This window comes from Zootoca vivipara, chromosome 13 (assembly GCF_965207765.1).
Source record: "Zootoca vivipara chromosome 13, rZooViv2.hap1.1, whole genome shotgun sequence".
In the NCBI taxonomy this organism is placed as follows: domain Eukaryota; kingdom Metazoa; phylum Chordata; class Lepidosauria; order Squamata; family Lacertidae; genus Zootoca; species Zootoca vivipara.
In genome coordinates this window covers 51,445,208-51,464,394 of record NC_142596.1, presented here as the reverse complement: position 1 = coordinate 51,464,394, position 19,187 = coordinate 51,445,208, and the positions used below count along the sequence as shown (strand labels likewise).

General features: G+C 41.4%; 1 protein-coding gene across 4 annotated transcripts in view; it reads right to left on the bottom strand.

The window, feature by feature from the left end:
* The window catches only part of SDK1 (sidekick cell adhesion molecule 1), a 574,710-nt gene that overhangs the window by 418,784 nt on the left and 136,739 nt on the right, over window positions 1-19,187 (bottom strand). For all 4 annotated transcript variants that reach the window (XM_035130977.3, XM_035130978.3, XM_035130979.3 and 1 more), the window contains exon 4: window positions 13,672-13,819. In XM_035130977.3, coding sequence (XP_034986868.2) covers window positions 13,672-13,819 — 148 coding nt within the window. The remainder of the gene's footprint in view (window positions 1-13,671; window positions 13,820-19,187) is intronic.

Below are 19,187 nucleotides of genomic sequence, written 5' to 3'. Positions count from 1 at the left end.
AGGTGAAGGCCAGACACAAAACTGCTAGAGATTCCACTCACAGTAAAGGTTCATAGATAAGCCATGGGCAGGCTGCCAGTTCCTTCCTTTCTCTCCAGCACTAATTAATGCAAAGTCGGCTTCACATTCTTTTCCATGGACCAAATACAAGCTGAGTTTTGTTCAGCACAGTTGACCTGATACTCAGAGGCTGCAAAAGCCAAAGCACATCGCAAGCATGCAAGGGTTTGCTTGTTGTTTTGTTTACTGAATCATGAATAAAGCTTTCCAACATGAAAAGGAAAGCTTTTAAAGCAGTCCTCTAAAAAAACAAAACTTGCATCAAAAATCCATAGCAATAGGTTAGTTATGTAACTGGCCAAGCAACATTCTGCACTCTGTGATTCGTCTTTATTTCTAGCTGATATAACAACAGCTATTGTTGTTAAAATTAAAAAAATACAAACAAGCACTGTCAAAAACATAAGGAAGGGAACATGTGTCCAACTAATGTTCCACTAGCGCAAGCACTGTTCTCCTCTTGCACACCTAAATATGTTTTGGGGGCATACGGAAAAGAGAGGAAGGGCAGCCAAGAGCCGGAAGGAAGAGACAACCCCAACCAAAGAAGAACTGTAAACCAAGTTGATGGGCTATGCCAAAATGGCAAAATTAACTGGGAAGCTCAGGAACCAAGACGACAAGAAATTTTAAAAAGAATGGGAAATGTTTATAACATATATACAAAATCATTCCAAACAGGTTAAAGCATTAACAGGATTCTAAATACACTTGTAATGTACCAGATAAATTAATGTACAGATAACTTAGGAAGATGAAAAATTGGAGAAGTATTGCTATGAGTTGAAAACAGCATTAAGAGGACCCATGGGGGGGGGGGAAGAGTCAGGAGATTCAGAGTAATCTCGATATGTGGAATTTGTATGGTCTTTTGATGTAAGCTTATCTTTTTTCTCTCTTTTTTCTTTCTTTATTTTTGAAAATCAAATAAAACAAATAGAGAGGGGAGGAAGTTCCACTGAGTAGTGGAAAGGACTGGCACAAGCAGAACTTTTTATGTAGTTGGATACTGTCCAGAGTTATCAGCACCAATGCTATCAGTATTAGGGGGAATTAGAAACTGTTACCTACTTTGCAGATGGTAACCCTTAAAATGCACTGAGTCCATGCATCATACCACATGCATTACAGGCATTGGAACTGTCACTTTTGTTGGGTATACAGAAGAAGATGGCAATAGATTCTGTAATTATCAAGCTGGTCTCACTACACAAATTTATTCATACTTCAGAATCTGGTTGCTTCTAGGCAGGCTGTTTATTTGCACAAAATCTGTTTGTTATCCCACACTTTCTAGTGTGATTATCACGGCACTTGTTTAAACATGAAAAGAGCCCATTAGGAAAAATGCCCTGGAAATGCAGGATTACAACCTCTAGCTGGCAATGTTGTATAACTCCAGTGAGGGGGTGGAGCTCTGCTTTCCATCTCCTCTTGAAGCCTCTTCCTGCACGGAAAGAGGAGGCATCCCAATATGTACATGTATATAATGGAGGGTTTTGAAATACAGTGAGCATCATCTTAGGCCATCTTTGACACCAATTTAAAACATTTTTCCTTTCCACATTTTTATTGGCAGCAAATGGGAGATATTTTGTCAGATGTACCTTCTGTTATCGTGTTGTTGGGAAAGGTTTTGGTAATTGCAGCCATATTTCGATGGAGTAGGTTCTGATCATTATTGCTGGCTGCTTTGTATGTTTGTTGCAGATTATTTTGAATTTTTTAAAAAGATTTTTTTAAAAAAAAAATTGTTGTTACCCACTCTGGGATCACAAAATTGACATGGAGTGGAATATAAATCCAAAGAAAAAAATGTTAAAAATTAACCTCTGAGCAGACATATCAAGATGAATGCTGAACAAACAGTTGTAGTCATATAACCTCTGCAGTTTCAGGCAAATAATATGAGCATTAACATGGTTGCCTGTCTTTTGTGGAACAGAATCCCTGTAGAGATATGACAGACTCCCACTACATTGTGTCCTCCCTTAAAGAGGGTACGTGTTGCAGTGCAACCTGGCAACTGAACCGTGTGTTGTGGGTGGGTACAATTGGATAGCCACAACACCCTATTGGTAGGTCTCTTGACGACCTACCGGAAGCTCCCAGCTTAAACCTGTGGACCTGCATGCAGGAGGACTTGGAGGAGTTGAAAGCAGCTCTTCCTGGACTCAAAATATTCTGGTCGCAACTGCTGCCACGACAGGAATGGAGAGGAAGTCGTTGCCCAGCTGCCACTGAGACGGCCAGGAGGCGCGTCCAGAGCACAGTGGCCAAGAAGGTTCTGGCCTTGGGTGGGACAGTGATCCATCACCCGGGCATTACCTATCGCAATGTGTCCCTTTACAGGCTTGATGGGGTTCATCTGTCTGTGACTGGGAATGATTTATGGCTGACCTCCGTGTCAGGGGGGTTAAGGAATTGGTTACAGGTGTGAGTGGTTGGCGGAGAGCGCGGGTGCTCTCATGGCGCGGGTGAGAGCGCGGGTGCAGGTTCAGGTGATAGGGATCTGGCTCTGGTTCAGGTGATAGGGATGGGGGAACGCTCTCGACATCCCTATGTGATGGGTATTCCGTTAAAGGAATCCAGGGACTCAATGGTTTGGTCAACCCTGAGAGGGGTTGTGCCCGTGCCTGAGTCCAGGGGGACATCTGGGTGGTGGACACCATTCCAGGTGTTCACCCTAGGCTGACCTATGCTGGTGCCCTGGGTCAGCGCTACCTGCAACGGTGCAGGGAGCTAGTCGAACCAGAGCCTATGCATCCACTCACCTGATGTAATCAACAAAGTTGTGGTCTAAATTCTGCCACAACCCAAAGCAAAATTTGAGTCTTGTCTGAATTTATTTATAGGAGGAAGTTTAAAGGTCTAAACACGCAACTGCACTTTCCAGTAACACTTAAAGACATTTTGTGCCTTCCACAAAAGCTGCTGCTTGCCTTCTATCACTGTGCCATACAGAGCGTGCTCACGTACGGTTTATGTGTGTGGTACAGAAGCTGTACTTCTCAGGATAGAGCAGGGTTGTGTAGAATTATTAAAACAGCAGAGAGCATGATTGGCTGCTCACTCTCCACCTTAGAACAAATCTACACCACCAGGTGCCATAGAAAAGCACTAGACATATCAAGAGACCCAACGCACCCTGGTCACCATTTGTTTCAGCTCCTGCCATCGGGACGGAGATATAGAACTATGCAGGCAAGAACGAGCCGTCTCAAGAACAGTTTCTTCTCTAGAGCGATTTTGGCCTTAAATGGAAAGCCTGGACTTTGAAGTCATCTTATTTTATTTGTTATTTGTATTATATTTACTGTTTTTAATTAGGTTTTGTAATTTTGGATTATGCGGAATGCTTTATCTGAGTGGATGTAGCAACCGAGTAATTTTGTTGTTCCCGCAAGGGGACAATGACAATAAAGATATATTATCTTTTGTTTTGACAATAAAGATATCTTATATTTTGCTCACTGGAAGGACAGATTGTGAAGCTGAGGCTCCAATACTTTGGCCACCTCATGAGAAGAGAAGAATCCTTGGAAAAGACTGAGGGCACTAGGAGAAGGGGAAGACAGAGGACGAGATGGTTGGACAGTGTTCTCGAAGCTACGAACATGAGTTTGACCAAACTGCGAGAGGCAGTGCAAGACAGGAGTGCCTGGCGTGCTATGGTCCATGGGGTCACGAAGAGTCGGACACGACTAAACGACTAAACGACAACAACAACAACATCTTTTGTTTTGGCAAGCTGTTCCAGCTGGATGAAAAGGTCTCTGCCTTAGGTGTCCATGTTGTATTGTTTTTAAACTCATTTTGTGTTGTAGTTTGTACTGCTTTAACAATTATTTTTAGCTGCTTTTATGGCATGCTTATAAATGGCCTTGAGATGCATGCAAAAGGTGATCCATGCCTTAAATAAATAAAACGAATGGACACTCAATGAAGAGCAAGCCTGCTGTTCTTCCTATGCTTATTTTCTCACCACAATGAGGAAGCGACCACACTTCAACTGGAGTAAAACTGGCATATGTTTGTGATATAAATATACCCCAAAAGACATTCCGTTGATAGGTAGCCAGGTACACAGCTTCTTCTTTTCCTACTTGTGATTTCTAGAAGCATTAAGCTGCAGCTCTCGGAAACGGGGAAGAGTAATAGTCCCGTGTGCATAGCCTGAGTATAATGTTCAGTTGTATAGGGACAGTCAGTGCAGAGCCAAGATAGCATTGTGGCCCATCACCACAATGGCATGAAGGGAGGCCGGGAAGGCCAAGAGATTATTTGCTCTGATATTACAAAAGGCCTGCCTGGCAGTGGTGTTGTGGACACTGGTTGTCGATTTAGCTTTTTTGATCTCTTGTCTTGCTGCTTCTCAACAAAAGAAATGTCTCTGAAAGTACGTAAAGAAAGGCAGGAAAGGCAGAGGAGTCAATGATCAACAAGAGAGATCTTTAGGAAAATTATAAGAGAAGAGGTCATGGCCTGTAGTACTGATATACTTTTTCGCTCCTTGAAATGTACTAAACTATGTGCTTTTCGCTTTCATTACTAAGATCACTGCGAGATATGTGTCCCAAAAGGATTCTTTCTGAACATCCTACTCACACACTGGGGGATGTATCGGCCTCATATAACCAACATGCTTAACTCTTTTAAAAAAAATGCACAAAGGGGTTAAGACCATAGAGTAAACTGTCCTACCAGGCTTAGCTAGGTTGCACCCCCTCACCATGGGAGGAAAGGAACCAAACACTTTCAGCATGTAAAGGAGGCGTAAGCCAGATGCCCCAAGCTTAGACAGTGTGGCTTAAGCAAGCCATTTTTGTGTTTCTATACAAATAATTTAGAAACATTTACCTTTTGGGGAACATAAGCCTGTATTTTCTTACTGTTGCATAGAAAAGCCATGAATCTGACCTTTGAAGAGATTGTAAGTAAGAAACTTAGAAGGAGATATTTTTAAAGGTCTAGAAGTATAGATTTCCATGCTTTACTTTGCTACATGTTTTGTGATTTTAAATCACTGCTGGGGCTCCCTCACCAAAGAGTTCTTGCCCCCGACCTGGATCTTAGACATCCAATGAATTCTCTTTTTTAAATTTTTTACCATAGCTAGTATTTTTTCCCCATTTTAAACAAATTAAAGCCAACACACACAGGACTTCTAGGACAGTGAGCATATGTTTAACATAGGCCCTTTGCATGTTGGAAAAGTTATGGCACATCAACATCCATTGCTGGCAACAATATAAACTTTTATGTCTACATCCAGGGTGGAAATGAGGCAGGTAATGAAGCATTAACAGCCACCCAGCAGTGGAAAGCGTATTTGAAGAGGCCATAACAAACCGAGATGATTTAGGAGGCAGGGTTTGTAAGGCTTACTCAAATTAAACCCTAACAATGGGAGGGAAGCTTCATTGCGTTGGCTTTTATATCTCTAGCTGTGTAGCTCAAGAAAGCAACCTATACAGATCTGGTAGTTTCAATGTATGTGTGGATAAATAATGACATTCTAAAAATAAACCTTGCATATTTAAAAGCTTCCTTTTCTCTCCCCCCCCCCCACCATAAGCAGCAGTATTATTCAGAAAATGCACCATTGGCTTGGCAATCTCAGAATTTATTGTTCATTAAAAATACATGCTAATTATCACAGTTTTAATTAAAGTATTATCTGGTATATGTGAAATGCAATTATGTGCAACTGGCATAAGCTGTAAGGCAGGCTAATATTTACAGAGAAGTGCAGCAATGGTGTTGGTTCAGCACACGTACAATAAAGTGGTGTTTGTTTTCAAGTGAAAAATGGATAGATAGAACATTAAGCTGAGCCATTGTGTAATCAAAGCAAAAATTGCAAGCCCTAGCAGGTGATTTTCAGAGTTTTGTTTATTTATTTATTTATTTATTTATTTATTTATTTATTTATTTGCCCCCTTTTCTATCCACATGAAGGTAACCGACTATAGCTATGATGTTCTAAGTGTTCCACTGCAGTCTTTGCCAAACTATCTTAGCAAGAAAGGGGACAATATGCCTGAAAACATTATATGCATGAAAAGTTGTTAATAAAGACTTCAACAGAACAATTACAAAGACATATGAGGTTAGGAATTTCCAAGTTTAGGCTCCCCACCGATGGATGAGGTCAACAACTTTGTATTTGTTTAGCTGTACCAAGTCTTGTGAACACTCCTCACATATACAATATTTATTGTTTGTGATAATATAAATCTGACCTAAATGCCACTCCCTGACAAAATTCCAGCAGTGGGAGAGCTGGGAAGCAGGGCTCATTTCACCGGATTTGCTGGAGGCCCAGCTTCACTAGGCACCTCCTGCCCCTGAACTATGCCAGCTGATCATTGTGTGTTCAGACCCAGAGACACCCCCCCCTAAATAAATTCATACATGACTCAAATTTTGGTTTGGTTTTTGGCAGAATTTAGGCCACAAGTTTATTGATTACAGAAAATGAGTGGTTGCATAGGCACTGGTTCAACTAGCTCCCTTCCAGGTAGCGCTGACCCAGGGCACCAGCATAGGTCAGCCAAGGGTGAACACCTGGATAGGCAGAAAGCCGGGAACAGGCTATGTCCACCACCCAGATGTCCCCCTGGACTCAGGCATGGGCACAACCCCCTCACAGGGGTTGACCAAACCATTTGAGTCCCTGGATTCCTTTAATGGAATACCCTTCACATAGGGATGGCAAGAGCATTCTCCCATCCCTATCACCTGAACCAGTACCTCATCACCAGAGGTCTGAGAAGATGGACCAGTAGAAGAAGAGGAGTTGCCATCTCTGTGCCTCTTGGCCCTGCGTTTGGAGCAACGACTCTCCTGCTACTTGCTACCAGAAGAAGGGACTCTAGGCACCAGGAGATTCTCCTCAGGAGACTGGATCCTGGACGCCTCCTTCGAAGGAGCAAGACAGAACTAAAAGCATGTGAGGAGCTTGGCTGGGAAGATGATCCCCCACCACATGCTGTGCGAACTGAGGCCCTAAATTCACAGGCCCCGGGGGTGCTGACTGCGAACAAGGCAGTCCAGACTGGAAGGCACACTGCATCATGGCACCCATACTCCTAGGATGACCCCTAGGACTACCTGGGACTGGGATCCTGGAAGGTTGGAACTGGGAGAACAAGGCACCAGAAGAATCAAAAGCCTCGCTCCCTTCGCTCACATCCAAAGGACCATGAGCCTCAAAAACAGCAGAAGATGTGGAAGGGCTGGGCAGAGAAACAGGCTACCTTCTAAACTGCTGAGCCAAAGACTCCAGTTCAGTATTAAACCTTGACACGGCCACAGGATCTGATCCGATATCGGCCATAATTGCACCCAAGCAATCCAGCATATGCTGGGGAACCGCTGGGGGAGGCGCTGAACACAGTGACTAAGACAGGCCTCTGATCACCCTTTGGGAAGGGAGAGTAGGACTGGGATTCCTTTAATAGGCATCCCAAAACCTTCTTATTAAAACAAGGGGAATTACAGAAAATACAAACAGAATTAAAAGGGGCACCCCACAATCAAAATGGCGCTCCCGCCAAAACAAGATGGTGCTCCTTCCAAAATTAGCTGGGTGAAGACCTCCCCACTCAAAAAGAAGGTACAAAATGGTGATCATGTTAAAATTGGGGGGGGGGGGTCCGGCCCTAAGAAATTCCCCACCAACCCCTTAAGCAGAACAGTAGCAAAAAACAATTCACTTGAAGAAGGAACTCTCCACGATGCCCAAAAAACAATCGGCTGCCCAATAAAATTTCCAGAGAAGGAAAAGCTCACTGAATTAAGCAGACAGAGGCAAGCTCCATAGACTAGAAGCGCTCAAGGGGCCGAAGCCCCTCTGTGGGGAAGGGAAAGGAAAGGAAGGGAATTAACCAAGGAGGGAAGAATAACTACTGGGAGAATCAAGGGGGAAAGGGGGAATAAAGGAAAAAGATCACCAGGACGATCCATCGAAGGTAAATCTCTCTCTCTCGGTTGCACAGAGGACACGATGCTGCTGTTCCGAATGCACACACCGAAAGAGGAAGCTCTGGGTCACGTGCATGGGTATATATAGGTCCCTTGGTCCATTTGGACTGCGCCCCATTGGCCAGATTGAACCCAACATCAAGGGACCTTCCAATCAGGTGTTGTGGCTGACCAATCTTACCCACCTACAACACAGGGTGTCAGTCTCCAGGTCTCACTGCAGCACGTGCCTTCTTTGAGGGAGGACCTGATTTATAGGAGCAACTGTTTAGAAACTGGTGCCTGAGTTTTGGTTTTGATTTTTGCCTTGCTTCCCTGCCCCCTTTCCCTTGTGTGTTGCATCATTATTTGATTATAAGCCTGGGGGCAGGGACTGTCTTGTTTTGAAGAAACTGAAGTTGCTTGAGCCTTCAGTGATAGAGCTGGATGGTAGTTCTAGCATTTAAGCACACAATAATACCTAGTTTGTATATAATTCACCTGGGAAGATCTGGCCACCTGCATGTGACAGGCTGCTGATATTATTGTACAAGCAAGCTTAACATGGCAACAGAATCTGAAAGTTTGAGATGTTTCATCTGTGTATTGCAGCAGTTAAAGGACACCATATGAGGATGACACTTGTAAGCGGTATAAGACACTCCTGTTCTCGGCTGGAAGAGAAAGGAATGCACTTTGATGGAAAGAACCTATAGTTAAGCCTGGCACTTTCTAAAACATGTGTTTCTGTCTACTATGATAAGCACCTGCAGTGTTTGTTTCCTCAGATTGACACTAGTACATACATACAATTTCCCAAGGGAAAAATTATATACTAATCTCTTTATGAGACAAGATAAAATTAAGAAAATTTGCTCTTTCAAATCAAGGTTGTATTGGATTTTGCATGAGCAGCTAGTCTCCTTGCAGCTTTGCTACTGCTTCAAACGTGCACCTTAAAATGTACCACCTACCATAAATCTGTAGTTTTATGTTAGGCATCCATACACTGCCTTATCATTTGATGCTCAAGGAAGCTTATGAAAAGCCACAAAAATATAAACAATCGCCACTTAAAAAACAAGCATGCACTGAAATACATTTGTTGTCGTTCTGGCTTTGCACAGACAGCAACACTAAGTGTGCCCTTGAGGATAAACGTAGGGTATGCCAGACACCACGGGGCAACCTTTGGACACCCATCATGCAGCTGAAGAAGAAATACAATTGAGGTGATTCTGATGGCTTCCTTGTTCTTGAAAAGAAGCCAAGGAGAACGTAATATTTCTGTCATTTTGATGGGCTACATTTGCTGATAATTTTTGCCTGGCAATCCATAACTTTATTACAGTCATAAGACCCATTCAGGTTAAAATGCAGAGCACAAACCATACCCAAAATATACAGTTTCTCCAGTTTTGTTAATATGGTCAGTTGCCCTTTTCTGTGCAAGGTAATTAGGGAAAATGTAGCCATCTGTTCAGTTATATAAAAGATCTTATCTCATAAAAATGCTTTCCTAATCGTTCTTCTGGTTGACCTAACAAACTAGTCATAAGGTAAGTTACACATCTCAAATGCTACTGATTATCAAACTATAACTTGAACTGAACTTGTTCTATACCAAAAATAATTCCATTAACTGCTAGAAGGAAGATTTTCTTGAAGAAGAAAAAAACTAATAACCAGGCACTTTCTTTCAGATACTGAAGACTGTAAATTAATTTAAATAGCAGCATGACTCAAATAAAAAAGCACCCACCTAGGGAGAGTTTTTTCTGTCTCTCTCTATATAAAAGGAGTGAAACATATAAGCAAACCCAAAAGATGCTGAAACAACTTAAAGAGCTTAAAATGATAACATGTAATGAGGAGATCAAAATTAGTAAATTGGATTACTACATTCCTGGCACAAGGATGGTAAATCAGCCTATCACAGTTGAGCAGGGGTGGCGTCTACAACAGCTGGTGTATCAGAAAATCCGCAAGGAAATCAGGAAGTACCAAATGGATGAAAGCAGTGCAGAATATTTACTGTGAATGGATTTAAGAAGGAAGCAAATCATGCATTCTACTTCTCTATAGACACCTTCTAGATAAAGTCTTGAAAAGATAGAACTTCACTTCCGATCTTCTGAGCACTGATCCAGCAAGCACAAGGGAGCCTTTAGAAGCAGCATTTCAAGCACAGCAAGCATTAAAGAACTATTTAATAAATATGAGAAATGACTACCAAAGCACTGGGCAGCATAATTAATAAAAAAAAATCAAAAACAGTTTAATGCAAATGCCAATAAATTAGTTCAGAAGCAGTCTAATATCTTTCACTTTACACCAGGGCCGGCCCTACGGCCAGGCTGGGTGGCGCAGGGCCAAACCATACCAAAGCTCATACCAAAATAAAAACTTAGTTGGTCTTTAAGGTGCTGCTGGAAGGAATTTTTTTTATTTTGTTTTAAAAAAACAATTATTAATTTTTGAGTTATGAAACTATTTAATTTACATTCCTTAGTATCTGAAAGAAATTGCCCAGGGTTTTTTTTTTTTCCTCTTGAAGAAAACTCCCTTCTTCAGTCACTGCAGTTTCATATATGCAGAATATGTATCTTGGTTTTTGATGAGGGAAGGAAGGTGAAAACTCATCTCTTCACTGAATCATAATGGTTTTCTATCCTAGCCTAAATAACTGACAGTTCTTCACTTAATGACCCACAAAGAAGAATAAGAAATTGGACTCTTTTCTCTACTTATTACAAGTTCAGGGTGTCTCTAGTAGGAACAAAAACATCTTAAGGTGTCAATAGTAACCATTAGGAAAAATAAGGAGGAATGAACAAAGTTGTTTGCAAAAATATATCCAAAAGAAGAATGATGGGATAATGTGTCAGGAACTATAATGAGTTCTCTCTCGACAGATTATTAAAAAAATAAAAAGTAAATTAGTATGTTAATGTTAAACATCTGAATATATAGTTTCTACTTTACAAATTTATCAGTAATAGTGAGGCTACATCTTTTGATTGCTGAGCATTGATACAAGCCTGGAAAATAACAAAAATAGATATTAAAATGTAAATTAAGTGAGTGCTGTCTATATTTTGATACATTTTAATTATAACATTTATGTTTCTGCAGCAATGGAACCCCTAGTAACCCCATCCTGAATTACGCTGCCTTGATATTTAGTCTTTTGTTCTGACAAAGCTACCCCCCATATATTCAATGGCATAACATTTATTAATACACAATTAAAGGTAAGCAAATATTCATTGTGCTTAACAAGGAAATGGTAAAAGCACTGCAAAATTAACAAGATAGACATGTTCTCCCTGATTTAAAGTATTTTTAATAATAATTGTCATTAGTGTCCATGGTACTTTTACAGAGTACAAGAGAGCAGATCCCTGTCCCAAGAATCTCAGCGTCAAAATTTGATACAGGGCAATCAACAGATGGAGGGGAGGCAGAGGTGAACAGGGAATCAACATGCAGTAGCTTCAGTAACAAGGAGTTACGTTACAGTATAGGAATAGGAATAAGAATAGGAATCATTTATTGGACAAGTACCAACATACTCGAAATTTTGCTTCGGCAATGTAAACGTACCTTAAACAAACACTGTTCCACTCACAATACAATAGCACACCAAAGGAACCCCACCCATAACTGGCTTCCCCTTCCGCTACACAACTATGAATTTAACAATTTGATGGCACAAGGGAAAAAACTGTTCCTGTGCGTAGCCGTTTTCATGTATAGAGTCCTGTAGCAACATCCAGATGGAAGTAAATCAAACAGATGGTGACCGGGATGCAAAGTATCTGCGACAATTCGCTCTGTGAATCTCTAGATGGGGTTGTGCCAAAGGCTTCAAATAAAAAGTGGGTTTGGGGGAGGGATTTGAAGCAAGCGACATAGTATCATGCAGGTATTCCAGGAGACATTTCCAGAGATTATAGGGCAGCAGGAGGAGGAGTCTTTTGAGTTGTTATGAGTTGTTATGAGTTGTTATGAGTTGTTATGAGTTATGAGTTGTTATGAGTTGCACTCATAACAACCTGCCGGAGCCTTACACTTGGCTTCTGAGGCCCTGCTCTCTGGTCCTTCAGGAAAAATTGTTAGGCTGGTAAGTACCCGGGTCAGGGCCTTTCCTGCCGTGACCCCATCACTTCTGAAACCTCTTTGCCAAGGAGATGCATATGGCCTCCTCTCTGCTGCTTTTTAGGAGAACCCTACAGATTTTTAAAATAAAGCCAGCCAGCTTTTGAGTGAGTTTAAGTCTATTATTTTCTTCCAATACTGTTTTAGATTAGCTGTGTTTTACATTATAGTTTTGTATTTGTGTTATCTTATGCTTTGTTTTTTAATAAGTTGCGAGGTACCTCAGGAAAGGAACAACCATGAGAAGCAATGTATAACTAATGAAATGAATGACAATTTTTAGGGAGAAGCCAGGAAACGTCTTAATGACAGATGTGAGGGGTGAAGCTAATGGCCAGAGACCAGTGCCGGATTAACGTATAAGCTAAACAAGCTATAGCTTAGGGCCCCACTCTCTTCCCCCCCCCAATTCACTATTAATATACTTCTTAATTGTATTTCAGTTCAACAATTACTTTGATAAAATACATATTTTGTTATGTGCAAATGGCTTTAGATACCTATTAGGTCCATAAATTACCATATAGCATATATTCAACACAAAAAACAGTGACAATTTATTGTTGAAAAGGACAGCTGGACATATAAAGGGCCCCATTGCCTTCAGTAGCTTAGAGCCTCATCAAACCTAAATCCGGCCCTGCCAGAGATATATCATGATATAAGAGTGGAGAGATAAGGAGGGGGACGGACATAGAGGGCTTAACAGCAAGAGACAAGGAGCTACAGTCAACTATTACACACACAATCCTCATATAACATTCCTTGGACAGCTGGATGCATGTACAATGCTCTTCTGACATTGCTGCTCCACCACATACAAAAAGCCTTGATGATCCATTAATTGTTAACTAAATTACATAAGGGAAATGCTGGAGGAATAAAATATGCCTTAAAATACCCTAATTAACAGGAAGGGTAAAGCTCAAGTTAAAATCAGATTGGCATTCTAGATGTGTCAAAATTGAGAACATTGGTACACCTAGAGACAATGGTTAGGTAATCAGAGTGCAACTGTTTCACTATGAATGGGTAAAGTGCTAATTAGACCAAAAGTAAAAAAAACCACTGTCATTGCAGGGTAAAAGAGTATAAATGAAAACAAAAACTAATTGCCATTTCATTGTCAAAGAAAAGAATATCAAGCACAGCAGCACAGTATGCAAAACCCCATTTTATAAGTAAATACCGGAAATCATTGCTAGTCGGATAATTGTGTGCTTTCCTAAAAGCATGACAAGACAATGGTTAGAAAGAGCAGGGATCAGGCTGCTACAGGAGCAGGCCAAAATATTATCATCACACAAATTATTCTGCTGAAGGATTTTAGACCCAGTCCTCAAACACCCACCTATCTCCACTATACAGAAGATGCATCAGCTTGCTTTATTATCTCCAGACCTTAATTAGGGTGCTTAACGTGTAAGCAGCATTATCAAGTGCAATTAGTCATATTTCAAACAATAATTTATTTTAACTTACATTCTGCTGCTTGGTATAATCTTGTGCCCATCTCTAAACCAAGTCACTTGTGGTCTGGGGTAGCTTGTGATGTGTGGAAAGTTTAGGACTGTGGCTTGCCCTTGAGACACTGTTTTCCTCTGGTCCGCATCCTGGAAATTCCCCATGTCTGCAAAGAGAAGTTACATTAAGAAACCCAGAAGTTTCATCTTCCACGATGCCTCATTTTTTAAAAGGGGTCACAGAGAATAATAATTATGTTTTATAGCAGTCATTGGCATTGCCATAATTAAGCAGCAAGAGATAACAACCTTGGGGTAGTGCTGAGGAGTGCAAGTTTGCGGGTGTGTACCGAGGCATGAGGCAAAGCCCAGTGACTCTAGGAGGACACCCAAGAAATGTCTCCGTCAGCACTAAGGCATGCTTGCATTTCCTTGGACAGGCAATTGACTTTTTCCCCCAATTGAAAATTGACACATTTAACAGCAGAAGAGCTTCTAAAATGTAATTTTGCAATATACAAAAACACTCCTAAGGCGCATTTAAGCAAAATAGCTTTACAGTACGTTGCAATTCTATGGTAGCTCTTTCACGGGGACTTTGGGCAAGTAACAGGTATCTTTATTTTAATAGAAATCTATCCCACCTCTCCACTGCAAGAATGCAACCCAGAAATAAACATTACCAAAACAAAACAGCAGCACTGATCAAAGCAACTATACAGGATAAAAGTTAAAAGGAGAAAATAATAATAATAGTGGCAATAGTGATAAAAACTATTGACGTTAATTTTAACGTCATCGGTGGATCGGGTGCCTAAATTTCTGCCACGGGTATCTATTTTCTGTAGTTTTTAAATTCATCTTTTTATTTTTTTAAAATGTTTTTGACTTTTTTGGTGTTGTTGTTGCTCCATTATATCTTGCACACCGACAGTGGCGGACTTGGAGCTCTCAAACTTCAGCGCCCTGAGTAAGGCTAGAATTTGGTGCACACACACTCAAATACACGCATCTCATGTTTTGTTCTACAGCATTTGGTGCCCCCTGCAGTGCAGTGCCCAGTGCAACTACCAGGCATGCCACCCTAAAACCACCTGGACACAGCCTTGAGACATACAGTAGATAAATACTAAAATAATAAAGTGTGAAGCAAGCTTCATCACTTCGAAAGATGGTGTGGCGGCACCATAATAATAATAGTAATAATGATAATAATAATAATAATAATAATAATAATAATAATAATTCCAGTAGCACCTTAGAGACCAACTAAGTTTGTCATAGGTATGAGTTTTCGTGTGCATGCACACTTCTTCAGGTATCTGAAGAAGTGTGCATGCACACGAAAGCTCATACCTATGACAAACTTAGTTGGTCTCTAAGGTGCTACTGGAAGGATTGTTTTATTTTGTTTTGACTGCATCAGACCAACACGGCTACCTACCTGTTAATAATAATAATAATAATAATAATAATAATAATAATAATAATAATAATAATATCCCACCCATTTGACTGAGATACCCCAGACACTCTGGGCAACTTCCAACAAAATATAAAGGGACAAAATGAAACATCAAACATTATGTTTTTCCTGAAACAGGGCAGCTTTCTACGAAAAGTCATTTAATTGTTTAATTCTTTAACACAGGGTGAGCACAGGATGGTAGGGTGTTCCACAGGGTGAGCACAACTACTGAGAAGGCTCTCTGCCAGGTTCCCTGCAACTTCACTTCTCACAGTGAGGGTACCACAGGAAGCCCCTCATAGCTGGACCTCAGTGTCTCTTTTTCCGCAGTAGACACCCATCTGAAAATGGGGAAATTGAGAGAAAGAGCCTACTTGCCAGCTTGGCTCATATGTCCTGTTACTACTGGGCTTCAAAGTAAACAGGGAGCCTGCCAGCAGCAACATCAGTGGGGCAGCAACCAAAGCAGTTTACATGACCAATCCTAGCAAACGGAGTGCACAACAAAGGGGCAGGCAAGAGGCCAGGATGGAGCAATCCATGGGCAGGTTCAACATAGACAGGAGATGCACACAGACATTGTTCTAGTCTAGTGGCTCTTCCAACCTAGGAGTTTTTGAGTGGAGCTGTTGGAACCACACCCCAATCTCATCTGACTCCCATCAACTCCCTTCCTTCCCCTAAACTCCCTCCCTTCCTGAGAGGAGGGTCTTACTCTGAAGAGGCTTTAATTACCGGTGTGATTTTTCTAGGATTAAAATAATTAACTGCATATAGTTCGCAAAGTCTGCATCTTTTGTTTACTATTGTAATCAGGTTACCTACTTAAAAAGAAGTATTGAACCATGCTAGTAGTCCTAATTAACCCTGTTGTTAAATGATCAGTTTAGCTTTCACAATTTAGACATTTTCTAATTAAGAATTGTTTAGCAACTCTTATGTGTTTCTGTCTGCATTAATTTACAACTCAGCTAATTATTTCAGGGGCATAATGATGGTCTGCGCCATAAAGGTTGCCTAAGAATGTTGGTGATGTTTTTCCAGGAATGTTATGAATTTAAACTTTGACGTTTATAGAAAAATACCTCAAATGTAATTCACTGCAAGCTAGAAGCATGGCGACACACACCTTAATTGCATCCTGTTTGGATTACTGTAACACACTCTATGTGGGGCTGCCTTTGAAAAGTGCTCAGAAACTTCAGCTGGTTTGAAGAGCTGCAGCCATTGTTGGTTGGGGCTAGTTATAGGGAACACATGACAACATCTCCACAATTCAAAGTGCTGGCTATGACTTACAAAGCCCCATATGGCTCAGCTGTCTGAAAGATATTCCCTCATAGGAACCCATCCTGTTCTCATTCCTACCAGGCTTTGGAACTCCCTCCCTAGATAAGTCAGATTGCCTCCCCTCTTGCTGTCCTTCCACAAACAGGCCTTTGGGAACTGACTGTTTTTGAGGAAAGACAGATTACCAGTTGCTGGAAGCCACGGGAGGAAGAGAAAACTCCTCAGCTTGAGTCCCACTTATTTGCACGTTTCCCACAAGCATCTGGTTGGCCACTGTGAGAACAGGATGGTGGACAAGGAGGACTATTGGCCAGATCCAGCAAGACTATTCTTATATTCTTATGTTTAACTGCCTGGAGGGAAGCCTGGGTCATTTCTGGCTGTCCCACTGGGGCTGCTGGTGTGGGTGCGCAGTGGTGTCCTTTTGTGCTTTGCCTGCTGCGATGCAGGAGGTGTACTGGGGAGAGAGCATCTACATTATATATTCATGGACTCTTTCTGTGTGGGTGGCCTGTGGATGTCCCTCCTAGTACAGTGATTGGCTGGTGGGCTGCGGCGGTGTTGCCAGGAGAGCTGTGAAAATCTGCCATTTTTCTCCTGACTTAATTGAATTTCAATGCATTCCTATGGGAAACCGCGATTCGCTAGACGAATTTTTCGTAAAACAAATTAGTCTAGCGAGGCAACCTCCACTAGAAAAAAACCTTTTGTTAAGCGGAAATTTCGTTAAGCAGAGTATTCGTTAAGCGAGGCACCACTGTAATTGTATATAAATAAATAAAGAATAAACAAATATGGCTAAGATATCCCCACCACTAGTTTCTGCCCAAATCCAATTTTGGTTAAACCTTTAATATTTTACAGTCCCAGTAGCTTTTTTAACCAGTCTGTGTTGCATGATATCTGCAGAACAGGAATTAAATGATGACTAGCTAGAAGAGTGGGTGGCTGCTTGGGCAATTCATACAGCATTGCACATTATTATTCTTGATGCTAATATTAAACTGCAGGAAAAATAAATTCAGCACATTTTCCCTCATGATACCTATCTTCTCCATTTAATCACTTCCTTGTAAATGGTCATGTCTAATAAAGAATTCCATTCACCCACTTCATCTTCCTGCCATTTATCAAATGACAGCCACTGTTGCTGACCTTCCAGCTAAGTGCCCTGAGGAACAATAATCAAAGTCTCAGACAGAGACGTGTAAGGTATAAACAAACAGTGAAACTTCATCTTACTTGTGATATTTCTACTTGTCTTCTCCACAGGCAGATAATGATATGGAACTCGTGGATAAAATTTTCCACTAACAGAAGAAGTTAACTGAAGATGCCTCAATTCCATGGGAAGGACTCTCCCTATTCTTCTCCAGTAATACCAAATATTGGGACATAATTTCTAAATTTACTGACTTACTGATGCAAATTAATTTTTCAAAAAAAAATCCAGTTTCAAAGTTCTCCAGTATGGAAAGAAGAACCTTCAGCCAAAAGGCCTAGATGGTGCCTAGAAGGCTGGGCACTTTTGCAAGCGAGGCAGAGTGGGAAAATCCTTGGCACCAATGGGGGGGCAGGGCTTGAACCCTATAAAAGGGACAATCTCCTTTTCCTCCAGTCTCTTAGTTTGCGGAAGCTCTCACTCTCCCTCGCTGTCACCCTGTGTGCTTTGGGGTCACCACTAGGGGGGCCATGTAGGGTTTTTCCCCCAATCCGCATTTTGGATTGCAAAAATGCAGATTGGGAAAATTTACCTACTTCATACTCAATAGCAGGATAGAGTGTTAGTTGGTCTGCTGTGTTGTTTAAATAGGCTAATCATCTAGATTTGGTCACTTTTGGCAGTTTATCTGCAGGAAAAGAAAGTTTGGTTTAGCCTGGTGACACCCTTTAGGCACCTTTCAGGTTGTGGGTCGGCCCCGGGGCTCCCTTCTTGGACTCTGCAGTTCAGAGGGTGAGATTGGGGCCTCCTTTGAGGCCAGACTCCCTCATCCACCTGGGGTTCTGAGGTTCAATGGGTGTGTGTGACAAGGTAAGGCCTCCCTTCTCACCTTCAGGTGACTGGGAGGAATAGTTTAGATTGAGGAAACAACACAGGGAAAGGGAGTTAAATACCACTGCTCCAGTCCAACCAGTTTGGGCTGATTTTAAGCTAAGATCCATAATGTGAACTACAAAGAAACAAGGCAGGAGAGAGGGGGAGGGGGAGAGAGAGGGAGGACAGCTGCAACACTGGTTGGACTGAAGATTAATAATACTGAGGAGCAAGCCCCATTCAGTCTGCACCAGAAATAATTCAGAGGATGAAGATTATTTTGCAAATGCCCTCCATTCTGCAAAATAATCTGAGCCTTGAACAGTATAAACCCCAGCTACCCAGTACAGTCTTCAGCAACTGCTCTCTGAAAAGTTGGCTTATCTAGCTAATGAGCTTTTCAGTAGATATAAATGTTTTTGGCCTAAACAACCAAAAAGGTTGGCCTAAACAGCCCTGCCTAGTCATGCTTAGGTAGGAAAATGAAATGGAGAAAAACCAGAGGAGCTGCTGTTTGTTCTTCACCATCTGTCTGGGAGGGGAAGACAATTTACTTTGTGAGTCACCTTGAATGCCCCTTGAATGAGCAGAAAGGTGAAATAGAAATACTGACACAGGGTTTTTTGCTAGAAAATCTTAAAGGAAATCTAACAACTGAACCACAGTTTAGAATTTGTACACTAATTTATATCTACAGTCACTTTTTTAAGTTTGGAGAGAATATTGGCCATAAAAAACCAAA